We start from the raw sequence: 15,615 nt of genomic DNA, 5'->3' as shown, positions 1-15,615 counted from the left end.
AAAGGAAATTTATTGATGAGAATGTGCATGGCTTCTAAATTACAAACATCAAGAATCCATGTAACAGAAATGGGCCAACCAATCCTAGACGTCAAGGACCAGCCCTTCTTGGCAAGGGAATCAACTAAACAATTTCCTTCCCTTGGAACAATAGAGAAACTACATGACTCCAAATATGATGCTTTGTGTATAATATCATAAAGAATAGAGGCTATTGAAAGTGGAGATGTAAGATCACCATGTGAGATATGTAACTAGGTCCTAGGAGAGAGAGAGAGAGAGATGAGTGCTGGGCTCTGGGCTTGGGTATGGTTCGACCGGATCGACCGGATCGACCGTGACCCGATGGATTGACCCGCGACTTGGAGTATATAATGTACTGTTGTCTTGTTGAGCAAGTCATTGTATTTTGGGGCTTATTCGAGCTAGAGTTTTAGGGCTAGTTTTCTCACTGCTGTGTTGGGTGTAATCTCTCTTCTTCATAGTGAAACATATTTTTTTTCGCCCGAGGACGTAGCACACCACACTGGTGTATGAACCTCATTAAATCTTTGTGTTATGTGATCTGTTGGTTTATTTTATCGTATTTCTTGGTATTTGATCTAACATCTTAAATAGCCTGAAGCAGGATTGCCCGAATAGCTGACACTTCTCCCATTAACACCATCGGAAAAAATAGCAGCTTAGAAGCTACAAATATCGGAATTTTAATATGTTTGATGAAAATGGGTTGCTAACAAATCTCAATCCCAAACTCTGTTAGCATGATCAATCAATTCAGAGACATGAGTCAAGGGACAACCATCCAATCTAGCTAGGATATTTGACCTTAAATCTGGAGAGGCCTAGCGCCCATCTATCTTCCCAAATTTGAATTCATTCCCATGTTTCAACTCTCCATACGAGACCCTTGAGAAGTGTAGTCCGCCCATAAAGGTTGTTGTCTACATTTAGCTTGGAGGAAATCAATATGAAGGAAGTAAATTGATTCTATGAAAAATGCCCATGGATCGAGTATTCAGCTCACTTACTAATATCTATGCAACCTTGGCCAACAATGCTAATTTATGAGGTTTTGGGTATCTGAATCCCAGACCCTATTAAATTTTGGTTGGCACAACCACTTTCAAGAAATCTACTGAATTTTTGGATCCTTTGATTTCCTTCCTCAAAGAAATAATTTGCTTCCCTACTTAGTCTATGATGGTAAGTTGTTGGCAATTTAAGATGGGATGAGGCAAAGTTGATTTAAAATGAGTTGTTGGCAATTTAAATAGAAGAACAAACAACTAACAAAACGAAATGAGGTCCATGCCATCAAATAGGAAATACTCCAGCCATCAAAGCTCCCCACCTAAGATAGATGGGAAATACTCCATTATTGAAGGGAATGCAAGCACAAAGTTTTTTTTTTTTTATTATTATTATTTTTATTATTTATTTATTTTCTTCTTCCTTTTTTTTTTTTTTTTTTTTGGTGCAAAGACCCAGAAAGGGGGAATTTATAAAACAAAGCTGCATTACAAGATTTAGAATAGCCTCTAGAAATAAGGACTTCCAAAAACCCCGATGAGGGTGACCAACTGTCCATTTCGAAACAGAATAGGGAACAACATTCAAAGATCTAGAGACATGACCGACATAGCAAGCCAAAAAAAACTGACCATAGAGATCAGGTTTGACTGATGAATCTTATAACCACCAATTCATGTAGCCACTAAGGGTAAACTTCAATGAGAGATCTCAAACCTAAGAGAGGAGTGATCTTATAGTGAGTAAATCCAGACTCCAAGAAAAGCTTCTCCTGTTCTTTTTCGGTCCTTTCTTTTCCAATGACCAAAGTCATCATTAACATATCAAAGAAGAGCTGTGTTTTTGTTGACTTGTGCTCTTCCTTCCTATCCTCCACCACCATGTCTATGATGATCACCTTCCCCAAGTTTCCTTCCCAATCCCCGCTAGAGATCGTTTCTTTGCATCCCTTCAATATCTTTATACATTGCTCATCATTGCAGTCATGTAGAATCCACTGTCATATCAAGCTCATATAAAGTTAGGATTAGTTTTTGGGTCCTTCTAGGTGTCACTATGCCTAATGAAGTACAGTGCTTTCCTATTTGCCACTTAATAGTACATGGGTTAGTCCCTGTGATGGATGACCCCACATACATCTCAATGGCTAAATTAAGCAAAAAAAGTTGCTCAAACTTTGATTCAAAGTTTTAGTAAGATTACCAAAATTTCATCCAATGGAGATCAATACAAAATATAAAATGGCATCTTTATTTTAGCTCATTCCTCTACTAATTTTAAGCTGAAAATATAGTACCAACAATATGCTTACCTAGTCCTTTATCACATGGACTAGCCCGTATATTGTCATGTGGTAATCAGGTATCTTATCTATATATTATATATTAATTAGTGTGCTCTAATTTATTTTGTTGAATTCAATAGGAATATATTATATTAAATATTAAATAAAAATTATGAAATAGAACGACCTGTGTTGTTCCAAATAGTGAAGCATATACTTGGCATAGTGATGGGAAAAAAACTCTACCAACATAAAATTTTAAAAAGAAAAACAAAAATAAATAAATAAATAAATAAAAGCAAAAGTAATTCACTTGCCTTGAGCAAAACTGCATCTGAAGGAGGAATGGACTCAAACATGTCACCTGCAATATATGTTAGGTTCTCATTCCCTTCCAAATTAGCAACCACGTGAGGTAGGTCTGACACTGTACATTTCAAGCTTGGGAAGGTTTCTGCAATAGTCTCAGCCACAGTTCCAATGCCACCCTCTACATCAATCAATTACCTTAATCTTCAAACACAACCTTGCACTCTGTAACAACCACACTTATCACCAATCGAGCGTCACTTGCCATTGCTTTGTTGAAGAATTTGTTGAGCTCACTGTCTTCCCCTACATAGCCCCAGAGGGTCTTCCCATGCACAGTCTTGAATGGATTGAGACCATTTCCCTGGAACCATGCACTAAGGAAATGCCAAGGTGTTATCAAGATCGGATCAAGTATTGCTTGCAAGAAGGGTGATACACTCTTTCCAGTATCCTTAAGGCGGAGCCTAGAAGAGGGTGTGAGCACATATCCTTCTTCTTGCTGATAGAAGAAGCCAAAGTGCACCAATAAGCGCATGTGGCGCAACAGACAAGCAGTCTTGGTCTTTGGGATGGCAAGCTTCATGACTAGTTCAGGGAGGGTGATGGGTTGGTGATGGTTGTGGACAATGTTCGGTATGCCTAGCTCAACTGCACATTTAAGTGACAGAGAGTTTATGAAGGCCAACATTTGGTTCCATATATGAGCTTGAGCATGGAACAACTCCTCTGCACTCTCTTTCTCAATGAGATCCATTGATTTCCTCACTACTTCAAGAATTCCCAGCTCTAACTCACTTCTAGGTTCTTTCGAGAGATGAAACTGTTGTCATAAATATATAGGAGTTAAAAGTGGAAAAGGGTAGGCTTATTTCAAATCTTGGTTAAGTATTCTATCAGTTTTCCTAGAACCAACGACTCAAACTAATGGAAGAGCAGGGATGGGATGGAATGGGATGGGAGGGGTATAGGGAACTTTTTCAAGGGAAGGAGGAGAAAGAGACAGACACCTTTCCCATATAATATCATGACAAAGGCTGAGAAATGCGATTTTTTCCTTGACCACTTTTTGTTCCACTGATTTTACACAGAGGGAAATGAGGTGGCATGGCACGCGCCATATGCTCATGGTTGATTTTTTTCTTTGTCTTTTCTTTCTTTTTTGATAAACAAAACTCTACTAGTGAAAAAAAAGTGTTATACATCTGGAATCTGAATTACAAGCCTCCAAAAGACATGGATCATCAAATAGGCCAAACAGTCCTACACATCAATGACCAATCTCTCCTAACAAAGGAGTCAGCTAAACTATTTCAATCCCTCAGAATATAAATAGAAGTATATGATTATGACAACTAAGTAATATTCCTGGCTTCCAATTCATGGCTACTGCCTACTGCAGTATGTTTTCATCCTGTGATGAGTTGCCTGAGTCGACAAGGACCTACCTGATACTAATCTATTATATAACTAATGACCGCCTATCTGTACACATGACTCACGTTTTAGTATGAAAAACAGAGAGACACGACGAGGCATTATAAATTGTTTAGCATTCTATAAGGGTGAGGGAAGGATAAATAATTTATAAATAAAAAGAAGGGCGTCTCAGAAAGGAGCAATTTATTTAGGGTCCTCGCTCCTCAGTGCATTGTCTATTATCTTTTTTTTTTTTTTTTTGGGGTGGGGGGGTGGGGGGGCGCGAGGGGGAGGGTCTAACAATGTGTGATTAGTATTGCGGGTCAATACTAACCCCACAACCATATGAATCATGCCATATTGAGGTTGAATGAAAACTATTCAATTTTCACTTTTTTTTTTTGCTTAAGATCAGCAAAGTATATTTATAGAAAATGAATGAAAGAATACAAACAACCCAGTTGGGAAAAATAAAAATCTCAATCCCTACTCCACCTTCGGCATGGCCATCGACAGGGAGGAATTGAGACCCGAAAGAAAACCAACACAATGGGAAATTATTCAAATCGGAATCTTGGTTTTCCTATAGCGTCCCATTCAATATCAGAAACTACAAAAAGAGTAGGCGCTATCCACTCAATAGAAGATTTCGATATTGCTGCGTGCTTCGCTAATCCATCTGCCACAGTGTTGACCTCCCAGTAGACATGACGAATACTCCATTTGATCATCTGAAAATAATTTTCAAAGAAAAGCCATAGCTATCTAAAATTTCAAGGGATCTGCCCCTTCTCTTTTTTAGCTTTAGGTCAGAAATGAATATATTAAGAAAATAAAAGAATGGAATAAGAGGCCTAAGCCATACAGAGCGGCGAAAAGAAAAGAAAAAAAACTCAGCACCCTTTTCCACCTTCGGCATTGCCATTGGCAGAAAATGGGCCAAGACAGAGTCCAAAAGGACCCAAAAAATTATGAGAACCAAAATCTCGGTTTTCTGGTAGCATCCCAATCTATGTCATAGAGAAAGAACCTTGGGGGAGAATTCCACACTTTAGATGATCTTGTAGATGTAGCGTGCTTAGCAAGGCCGTCAGCAACTATATTAGCTTCTCTGAAGCAATGATGAATGGACCATTGAATTTTGTTTAAATACCTCAAATGGAAAAGCCATTTTTGTCTAAAGCACCATGGAATTGATCTTTTAACAATGCATCAAACTACAGCTTGAGAATCACATTCCACTGCAATCCTTGATAGATTCATTTTTCGTGATAATTTAAGAGCTTCAAAAAGTCCAGCAAATTCAGCCCAAAAATTTGTAGCAATTCCTTCGAAAGAAGAGAAGCAAATCAAGGGGGTTCCACAATGAGATCGAATTATGCCTCCTGCACCAGAGAAACTCGGATTCCCTAAGGAGCAACCATCATTATTAATCTTGAAGCACCCCATGGGAGGGCGAGACCAAGAAAGTTCTTCAATTCCTTTAGAGCGAGGAGGAGATCCTTCATAGAATTGACCGAAACTGGGTTTATGCGGGAGAGATCTTGCAGGTCACTGATTACCACCTTAATTTCCAAACTCGGCACTTGACTAGAATTATCAAATCTTCTTTGATTTCTTTCCAACCATACCTGGTAACAAACATATATCAGCGATGCATTCCAGATCGATTTTAATGGAGAAGAAATAGTTTTCCGTTTCCACCATGAGAAGAGCTCTTGAATGGAGGGGAAGCCAAGCCAGCAATAGTCAAAGACCCTAAGGAGTTCCATCCATACCAAAAGAGCAAATCGACAGTGAAGAAGAATATGGGAAAGAGATTTTGAGTCAGCATGACATAGAGAGCAGCAAGACGCCATAGACACCGATTGAGCCATGACTTGCTCATCAGTGGGAAGCCTACCATGGACAATCCTCCAACCAAAGGTAGAGGCGCGAGGGGAGATACCCTTTCCCCAGATCTGGTTAAACCAGGATACGCAAGGGCCTTTAGAACGAATGCCTTCCCAAGCCGATCTAACAGTGAAGGATCCCAATTGGGATAAGGACCAAACACACTGATCAGATTGAGCTATTGTTGGCAAAGGGAAATCTCTGATATAAGAAATGAGATGACTTAGAGAAGGAGAGTGAACTCATTGGAAGATCCCACTCCCCATCATGAATAAAGTCCGCCACTTTAACCACCATTACCATTGTCTGATTAGAAGAATTGACAGAGCATCGATGATAGAAGAATCTGAGAGCCAATGGTCAGACCAAAAATGATTGAGTTGCCATTCCCAACCACCCATCGCTCTTTTGAACAAACATAATCCCAAACCTTTTTTATACTAGGCCAAATAGAAGAGCATATGTATGAATTTTTTAGGGTACCATATAGCATTAGGAAGCGACCTCTAAAAAATTTAGCTACAAGAGGAATATCAGATTTAATAAACCGTGCCAATTTGGCAAGCATGGACATATTAATATCTCTCAACCTTCGAACGCCCAATCCTCCTTCCGATTTCGGCTTGCCTACATCATTCTATTTCACGGTTATAACTCTCTGCGAATCTGAGTCCCCACTCCAGATAAAATTTTTGATCCATCGCTCCATGGAAACAATGACAGAAGAGGGCCAATAGTATATGGCAAAGTGGTGTATTGGAATACTGCCCATTACAGACTTGACTAATTCAACATGGCCTGCCATTGACAACATTCTGCCTTTCCACCCTACCAGCCTTGACTTGAATTTATCCACTAAAGGTAAGAGAAAATCTCTTTTCACTCTGCTTCTGAAAATTTCCACTCCCAAGTAGCGAGTGGGGAGCTTGCATTCTGGAATATTAATAACCTCTTTGAGACGCCTTTTCCTATGAGTGGAGATTTTTTCAAAGAAAATTTTGCTTTTTTCCATACTGATAACCTGAACGCAGTACCTTTGGTACTTGTCCAAAAACTTCATTAAATGTCAGCTCTACAATAATAAAGACAAAAATGTCATCGGCATAAAGCAAGTGAGATGGGGTAAAGACATTTCTTGGACCAGGAAGGGAGTAGAATTTATTCTCCATCTTAAGAAGCGAGATACCGCGACAAAAGACCTCTTCAGCAATGATAAAAAGGATGGGAGAAAGTGGGTCCCCTTGATGAAGGCCATGTCCCACCCCAAAGAATCCCACAGGGCCACCATTTATAAGAACAGATAATTTTGAAGATAGAAAAATTTGGTGCAGATGGTCAGTAAAGAGCTGGGAGAACCCAAATTTGTGCATCACATCAAACAAAAATACCCAATCAAGATTATCAAATGCCTTCTTGATATCAAGCTTTAAAGCCAATCCTCTACCAAAGGATTTAGAGTGCATCAAATTTGCAAGTTCAGAGGCCATGCAAATATTGGAAGAGATTATTTTGCCCCTTTGAAAAGTGCCTTGCTCCTCAGAAATCAATCTAGGAAGATGGATAGAGATCCGCATGGCAAAGATCCTGGGAATAATCTTAAAAAGGAAATTACCAAGACAGATAGGGCGAAAATGACTGACATTAGAAGCATTAGCTACTTTAGGAATCAATGTTAAGAAGTTAGAGTTTACCGCCCTTGTGATAACTCCCTCTGAGAAGAAATTCTGCACAGCCAAGCACACCTCAGGACCCAAAATGCTCCAGCAATAGCGGTAGAAAATCCCAGGAAAACCATCTGGACCAAGGGCACTAGAAGGATCTAAATCAAAGACAGCCGCTTTGATTTCGTCAATAGATGGGACAGCCATTAAAGTCAGATTATCATCCATAGTGATGATCTCAGGGATGCAGCTCAAAATATCATTCGAATTAACCATCAAATCCATTTTGTGGAAGCTCTCGAAATGTTCACAGATGAACTGACCAATGCTTGCAGGAAATGCTAAAACACCACCAACCCCATCTTGAATCTCTTTAATATGATTCTTCCCTCGTCTTAGCTTAGTAGACAAGTGAAAACACTTAGTGTTGCGGTCGCCATGGCGAAGCCATTTTAACTGAGATTTTTGAGCCCAAACCTTCTCTTGTAACACAAGCGCTGAGTCATAATCCTTCTTGGCAGCTACTTCTGACTCAATAGGGAATTGTTGATTCCATCGACCTCAATCAAGGCTTGAACTTCCTCTAGGGCTGATTTGGTTCTATTGACTTTGGCATCAGCATTAGGGAAAGTAATTTTGGCCCATACCTTCAGCGCCATCTTAATCCTTTTCAACTTCGCAGCAACAACATACATAGGAGTCTCAATAATAGGTACCACCCATGAGGACAGAACCACACTAACAAAATCATGATGCTCAGACCAAAATCTTAGCATACGGAATGGGATGTTTGAAGGGCACGGAATCCCATCACAAGAAACCACCAATGGACAGTGATCCGAATAGCTAGAAGCCACCACTCGCTGAGTGCACCCTGGAAATATGGATAGCCAATCCTCATTACAAATACTGCGATCAAGAACAACACGGACATTACCCACATTGCGGTTGTTTGACCACGTGAACTTACAGTCATTCGACGGAATGGACATCAAAGAAGCTGTATCCATCATAGCAGCGAACTCACTTGTCGAGCTCACTACCTGGACCACGTTTTTCATGAGAGTACAGGGTGGCGTTGAAATTGCCCAGCACCAACCATGGAGTAGATGAGCCAGCTATTGAGCAAAGATCACTCCATAATAGACGTCTTTCCACTTTGAAGCATTTTGCGTGGACAACAGAGAATAAATTTATAGCCATTCCCCTCAAAGAGAAGAGAAACGTGTTGCGCAGAGGATAAAATCAAATTCGTCCTTCCCAACTCCTCTTTCCATAAAACCCATATATTTAGGTTTGAATCTCCCCTTGAATTAAAAATAAAATCTGAAGAAAATCCCATTGAAGAGAAGAACACCATCCACTTCAATCCAGATAAACTCCATTTGTTTAGCAATTCGCATGACTTTATAAAAGGCTGTAAATTCAGCAGCGAAATTTGTGGATATTCCAGTAAAGGATGAGAAACATCGCACATTACCTCCCAAATGGTTTCTCATGATTCCCCCTACACCTGCATATCCAGGGTTGCCTAACGAGTAACCATCAATATTGATTTTGTAGCAGCCTGATTTTGTAGCAGCTTTCCGAAGGGGGAATCCAATACAGCTCCTTAATCACCTTTGGCCTGGGATTCACTCTCAGCAAATTCAAAGATGATGAAAGATGCAAATCAATAAGAGATTTAACCGCTATTGGAAAAATGGTAGATAATTTTTGTACATCATTTAACACCATTTTTACCACCAAACTTGATTGTTTGCTACAGTCATCAAACCTTCTGCGATTTCTCTCATGCCAAATCTGATGTGACCCAAATGCCAAAGAAGCAACCCAGATTTTCTTGATAGGAGACACCAACATCTTCCTTTTCCACCTAGAGAACAGCTCCTGAATAGAGGGGAAACCAGGCCATCAAACTTCAAACTTATCCAAGATCTCCCTACATACCATAATCGAGTGTGAACAATTCAAGAAAATGTGGTCAATAGATTCAGATTCTGCATGGCATAATTCACATCTCGAGACGAGTAGGATAGCATGCGCTCTTACCTTATCATCCGTAGGGATTCTGCCATGAGCCAACCTCCACCCAAATATTGAGGCTCGAGGAGTGATCCCTTTCGCCCATATAATTTTATACAAAGGAACCTTCACCGATTTAGACCGGAGACCCTCCCATGCAGAGTAAATCGAGAATAACCCAGATTGGGTCAAATCCCAGACTCACCTATCACACTGCGAAACCGAAGGCAAAGGGAATTTCAGAATCTAATCAAGGATGGATTGCAGGAGAGGAGATGCTACCTACGGAAGGTCCCACTGCCCATTATTTATAAAATCAGCAACCTTTGACTCCATTGAATAGTCTCTACCCAGATCTACAGTGTCGCTAATAGAATTTTCTAATAACCATCGATCAAACCAGAAGGAGATATCAAATCCATTGCCCAAAATCCACCTTTCATGAGAAGCAACAAAATCCTAGACTTTTTTAATACCTGGCCAAATGGAAGACCGAACATAGGATTTTTTGGGCTCTCCAGACAGCATAAGGAACCGACCTCTCAGGAATGAAGCAGCCAACGACTTATCCGAGTTAATAAACCATGCCAATTTAGCAAGCATTGCCAAATTAACCTCCCGCAGCCTTCTAATTCCAAGACCACCTTCATCCTTTGGGCAGCAAACATCAGAGCACTTCTATTTAATTTTCACTAAAAACAGTGAAAAGTACTAAACACACCGTGTGAGTGGTCCCAAGAAGGAAAAATGTGCCAAACTAAGGACCACATGCTTTCTGAGGCGAAAGTCCCTGTCAACTCGGCTACCCCTTAGGGTTGTCAATTAGCTATTATAACTGCCTAAAAATATGACTAAATATTAAATGTATCTTTCTCAATTGGATAGTTAAATTATTTGTACTGCAAGTCTTTGTCAATTGGATTTGTTAAATCTAATTATACCTTTGTAATTGTACATCATGGTTTGAGGAATCAGAGTCTGATATTGTGAATCACCCAATTAAAATTGGGACGATTCCGCCAATTTCTGCAACCGTCTTTGAATTGCATGTTTTATTTTATAGTAAAAAATCAATACACTTATTTTATAGCAATCGCCAAGCTCATTGAATGAAAACACTCAAAAAGAATAAAGATTTTTGTATGAAATTGCACTTATACTTCTCAATTCAAGTTTCTAGACTTTCAACTATTTCCAACTGCTATCAATCTGATTGGAATTGTGGTAATCTGTATGGAGGAATGGTGGCCATTGCTCTCTCACACATTTATCCATCGCTGTTACTAGTTTTAAAGGTTTAACATGGATCACCCATCATCTAAGCTAGGAACGTTTTTCTTGGTTAAAGGAAATTTATTGATGAGAACATATAGAAGCCAAGTTACAAAAAGCAAGAATCAGAATCCAAATGATTTACAAACATCAAGAATCCATGGAACGGAAATGAGCCAATCAGTCATACGCGTCAAGGATCAGCCCTTCTTGACAAGGGAATCAACTAAATGGCTTCCTTCCTTTGAAATAATAGAGGAACTACATGACTCCAAATATGATACTTTGTAGATAATTTCATGGAGAATAGAGACTATTGAACTTGGAGGAGACGTAGGATCACCAGTGAAATAATATTCATGTAGCTGACCCCATTTAGTTGAGACAAGATTCGATAATTGCTGTTGTTGTTTCCTTGTAGTTATCTGATTCAATATGTGATCTAAATTGTCTTAAATTGCCTGAATCATGCCTCTCCCATTAACATCATCGAAACTTCCAAATTTGCTTCCAAACCATAGTAGATAATGATTCCTAATAATGTTTAAAATTTCCTTCCTGAAATTTTTGTTGATGATCACATAAAATAGGGACATCACTAATTCCCTTCTGATCTGACGGATGAAAATAGGCTACTAAAAAATCTCAATCCCAAACTCTCTCAGCGTGATCAATCAATTCAGGGACATGATTCAAGGGACAACCCATCTAATCTAGAATATTGGATCTTAAATCTGGGGAGGCCTAGCAACCATCTATCTTTCCAAATTTGAAGGCATTCTCATGTTTCCACTATCCATATGAGATAAGGATGTGAATTTGTAACCGAAACCGTTTACCAAAACTGAACCGATCCCCGCTTACACCGAAACTGCAAAACTGTTTAGTAAATGGTGCGGTTATGGTTTCAAGTTTCAGGCCAATTAGCTAAACGGGTCAGGTCGGTTTTAACCGCGGAACCCGTTGGTTTCAAACCGAATTGAAACCGTTTAAAATCGTTTAAACCGTTTAAACCGATCCGATTAATCCATATAACAATTAAATAAAGAAGGGGCAGTAATCCGTATAACAATTAACAATTAAATTAAGTATCCATCCTGCTTTGCTATGATTTATTGCAATTCAGTTCAAGTTTAGGCTTTAGATCATGAATTTGTAATCCATATATGTTACTATGTTATTATGTTATCATAGATGGGGTATTTTGGCTGAACCACCTGCCATTTTAATATTTTATGCTGTAGAAGGCTGGATTTGGATGTATGATATTAGTTATAAATGTTTGAGAATGACCATGCAAAGAAATAATACTAGATTATCAAATTAAGACATACCATCGTTAATATAGAGTCTCTTATTTGTAGTTACCAATTATTTTTTGATAAGCTTATGATCTTCAGTTTAGAGATGGTTGCAAGTTATATCAAACCGATTGTGAACCGTTTTACAAACCGTATGGAGTAAATCGAAACCGAAACCGTTTAAAACCGTGAAACCGACACCATTTAGAAACCGTGGAAACCGAAACCGTTTACTAAAAGGTCACGGTTTCAGAAAGTGGAACCGTTTAGTAAATGGTGCGGTTATGGTTTTAGTCAAATAAATGTGAACCGAACCGATCCGCACCGTTTAAATCGAAACCGAACCAATTAACACCCTTAATATGAGACCCTTTGAGAAGGGTAGGTAGTCCCATCAGCAATGATACTACACCATGCCCATGAAGGTAGTTGTCCACATTTAGCTTGGAGGAATTTTGTATGAAGGAAGTAAATCGATTTTATGAAAAACTCCCATAGAGCATTTGGCTTACTCCATAACATCCATTCAAATGGCTAATAATGCTAAATTATGAAATTTTGAGTCTCTAAATAGCAGACCCTATTGAATTTTGGTTGGCACAACCACCGAATTATTGGACTTTTCCTTCCCCAAAAGAAATAAGTTGCTTCGCTACTTAGGCTACATTTGGTAGTTATTATGTTCGTCAAAAATAGATTTTTTTTATTTTTGTGTTAAAATTTGATTTTGGAATGAAACTCAAATGTTGGAACATGGTTATCATTATTCAATGTTTCTCGTTTCTAACATTTTTACGGTTCGCTTTAGACACCATACGAAAGATTTTCTTTTTTATTCCCTTAAAACATTTTTTCGTATGAATATCAAACGCAGCCTTAGATTCTAATGATTAGTTGCTGGCAAGTTAAAATGGGATGAGACAAACGTTAACATAAAGGGAGCTTTAGATTTAAGGGGAGATTTTCTCATCGTATCCCACATGGGATAATAATTGATTCTTCCATCTTTGCAGGTTTACGTGTGTTTTTGTTGCATGGTATTTATGGAAAGCACAAAATGAATTGATCTTGGAGGGCAAGAGCTGGACTCCTATCAATATTATTAAAGCTGTGCAAAGGGCTCACCAGGAATTCCTCCAATCTTCTTCACATGAAGTACATGTTTGGATGCCTTCTCCTTCGTTCAAAAAACTCAAACATTAATGCATCATAAAGCAATGATAAAAAGCTAGGAGGATTAGGCGCAATTGTGTAACATGTTTCTTGTAGTCCATTTGCACGGACTTCTATAATCTATCTCAATTATAATGATATAATTGAGAGAATAACGCTCTCTTACCGTGCAGCCCTTTTGTCAACATGGGGACCCATGAATGGACACACATGGATATAAAGAGGTGATTTTTTTGGATTTCACAACAGTAGGCCATATTTTCAGTTTATATAATACTTAAAAAATGTATCAAAAGAAGAATGCTATTGCTATCTTTGGGCATAGTTTATATTAAAGCACACACTAATTAAATAGAAGCACAAACAAGTGACAGCACTAAACCGGGTCCAGGCCACCAGATAGGAAATACTCCAGCCAACAAAATTTCCCACAAAATCCAAAAACAAAAGCTGGTACGGCTAGTCCATTATTGAAGTGGAGCCCCAGTAAAAGCTTATTATAGATATCACTTACATGACAATATCTAAAATGGTTTAATTCATGTAGCCATTAAGGGTAAACTTCAATGAGAGATCTCAAACCCAAGAGAGGAGTGATCTTATAGTGAGTAAATCCAGACTCCAAGAAAAGCTTCCCCCATTCTTTCTTGGTCTTTTCTTTTCCAAGGACCAAATTCATCATTAACATATCAAAGAAGAGCTGTGTTTCTGTTGACTTGTGGTCTTCCTTCCTATCTTCCACCACCATGTCTATGATGATCACCTTCCTCAGGTTTCCTTCCCGGTCCCCGCTGGAGATCGCCTCTTTGCATCCCTTCAATATCTTTATACATTGCTCGTCGGTCCAGTCATGCAAAATCCACTGTCATATTAAGTTCATATAAAGTTAGAATTGTTTAGAATTTTAAAGAAAAATAAATAATTAAATAAATAAAAGCAAAGAGAATTCACTTGCCTTGAGCAGAACAGCATCTGCAGGAGGGATGGACTCAAACATGTCACCTGCAATATAAGTTAGGTTCTCATTCCCTTCCAAATTAGCAACCACGTGAGGTAGGTCTAACACTGTACATTTCAAGCTTGGGAAGCTTTCAACAATGGTCTTAGCCACAGTTCCGGTGCCACCCCCTACATCAATCAATGACCTTAATCCTTCAAACACAACCTTGCACTCAGTAACAACCGCACTTATCACCAATCGAGCATCGCTGGCCATTGCCTCGTTGAAGAACTTGTTGAGCTCGTTGTCTTCTCCTGCATAGTCCCAGAGGGTCCTCCCATGTGCGGTCTCAAATGGATTGAGACCATCCCCTTGGAACCATGCACTAAGGAAATGCCAAGGTGTCACCAGGATCGGATCAAGCATTGCTTGCAAGAAGGGTGATGCACTCTTGGCATTATCCTTAAGGAGGAGCCTAGAAGAGGGTGTGAGCACATATCCTTCTTCTTGCTGATAGAAGAAGCCAGAGTGCACCAATATGCGCATGAGGCGGAACAGAAAAGCAGTTTTGGTCTTTGGGATGGCAAGCTTCATGACTAGTTCAGAAAGAGTGATGGGTTGGTGATGGTTGTGGACAATGTCAGGTATGCCTAGCTCAACTGCACATTTAAGTGACATAGAGTTTATGAAGGCAAATAAATGGTTCCATATATGAGCTTGAGCATGGAACAACTCCTCTGCACTTTCTTTCTCAATGTGATCCATAATTGATTTCCTCACTATTTCAAGAAATCCCACCTCTTACTCACTTCTAGGCTCTGTCTGAGGGATGAGACTGATGCCATATATATAGGAAAAAAATCGTTTGTCAAGATTGAATTAAAAATCAAACTCACTTGTAAATTGGATGTAATCTTGACCGTTGATGATAAATTAATGCCACATGTCGTCTTCTGCAGGTAGCAAAACAAGAAAAACAGGGATGGGGGAAAACAGATGATTTTTATCCATATATATAGGAGTTCAAAGTGGAAAAGGGAATGCCATGTTTTTCTCGTGAATATACCTTTCCTATTATAGCCAGGTTTAACATATGACGTGTGGAAAGACTGCTACTTGCTTAGAACACAGGTGGTAGGGTAGCATTCAAATGGGTAGGGTAGGGTAGGGTAGCAATTCTTTCTCACATCTAATATAATGATAATGGCCGAGAAATGCAATATTTTTCCTTGGGCCACTCGCTTTTCTACTAATTGTACATTGAGGGCAACAGGGGATGGCACGATATCCTCATGATGGTCCACC

The 15,615-nt window shown here is 39.1% G+C and overlaps 2 protein-coding genes and 1 pseudogene across 2 annotated transcripts; all 3 read right to left on the bottom strand.

Moving 5' to 3' along the window:
- Positions 1 to 1,519: 1,519 nt before the first annotated feature.
- Positions 1,520 to 4,171, bottom strand: LOC122090117 (annotated as a pseudogene).
- Positions 4,172 to 4,602: 431 nt separating this feature from the next.
- LOC122089763 lies at positions 4,603 to 8,612 on the bottom strand. Its single transcript, XM_042659454.1, has 3 exons — positions 8,247 to 8,612; positions 6,973 to 8,130; positions 4,603 to 4,776 (listed from the first exon to the last, which is right to left on the bottom strand). Exons 1-3 carry the CDS (start codon positions 8,610 to 8,612, stop codon positions 4,603 to 4,605), a joined length of 1,698 nt encoding a protein of 565 aa, XP_042515388.1.
- A 5,107-nt stretch (positions 8,613 to 13,719) lies between these two features.
- LOC122089958 (trans-resveratrol di-O-methyltransferase-like) lies at positions 13,720 to 15,119 on the bottom strand. The gene is made up of 2 exons (XM_042659738.1): positions 14,326 to 15,119; positions 13,720 to 14,232 (listed from the first exon to the last, which is right to left on the bottom strand). Exons 1-2 carry the CDS (start codon positions 15,073 to 15,075, stop codon positions 13,921 to 13,923), a joined length of 1,062 nt encoding a protein of 353 aa, XP_042515672.1. The 5' UTR covers positions 15,076 to 15,119; the 3' UTR covers positions 13,720 to 13,920.
- Positions 15,120 to 15,615: the final 496 nt, after the last annotated feature.

The sequence above is a fragment of the Macadamia integrifolia genome, chromosome 9 (genome assembly GCF_013358625.1).
Source record: "Macadamia integrifolia cultivar HAES 741 chromosome 9, SCU_Mint_v3, whole genome shotgun sequence".
Classification (NCBI taxonomy): domain Eukaryota; kingdom Viridiplantae; phylum Streptophyta; class Magnoliopsida; order Proteales; family Proteaceae; genus Macadamia; species Macadamia integrifolia.
This window is presented reverse-complemented; position numbering and strand designations above follow the sequence as displayed.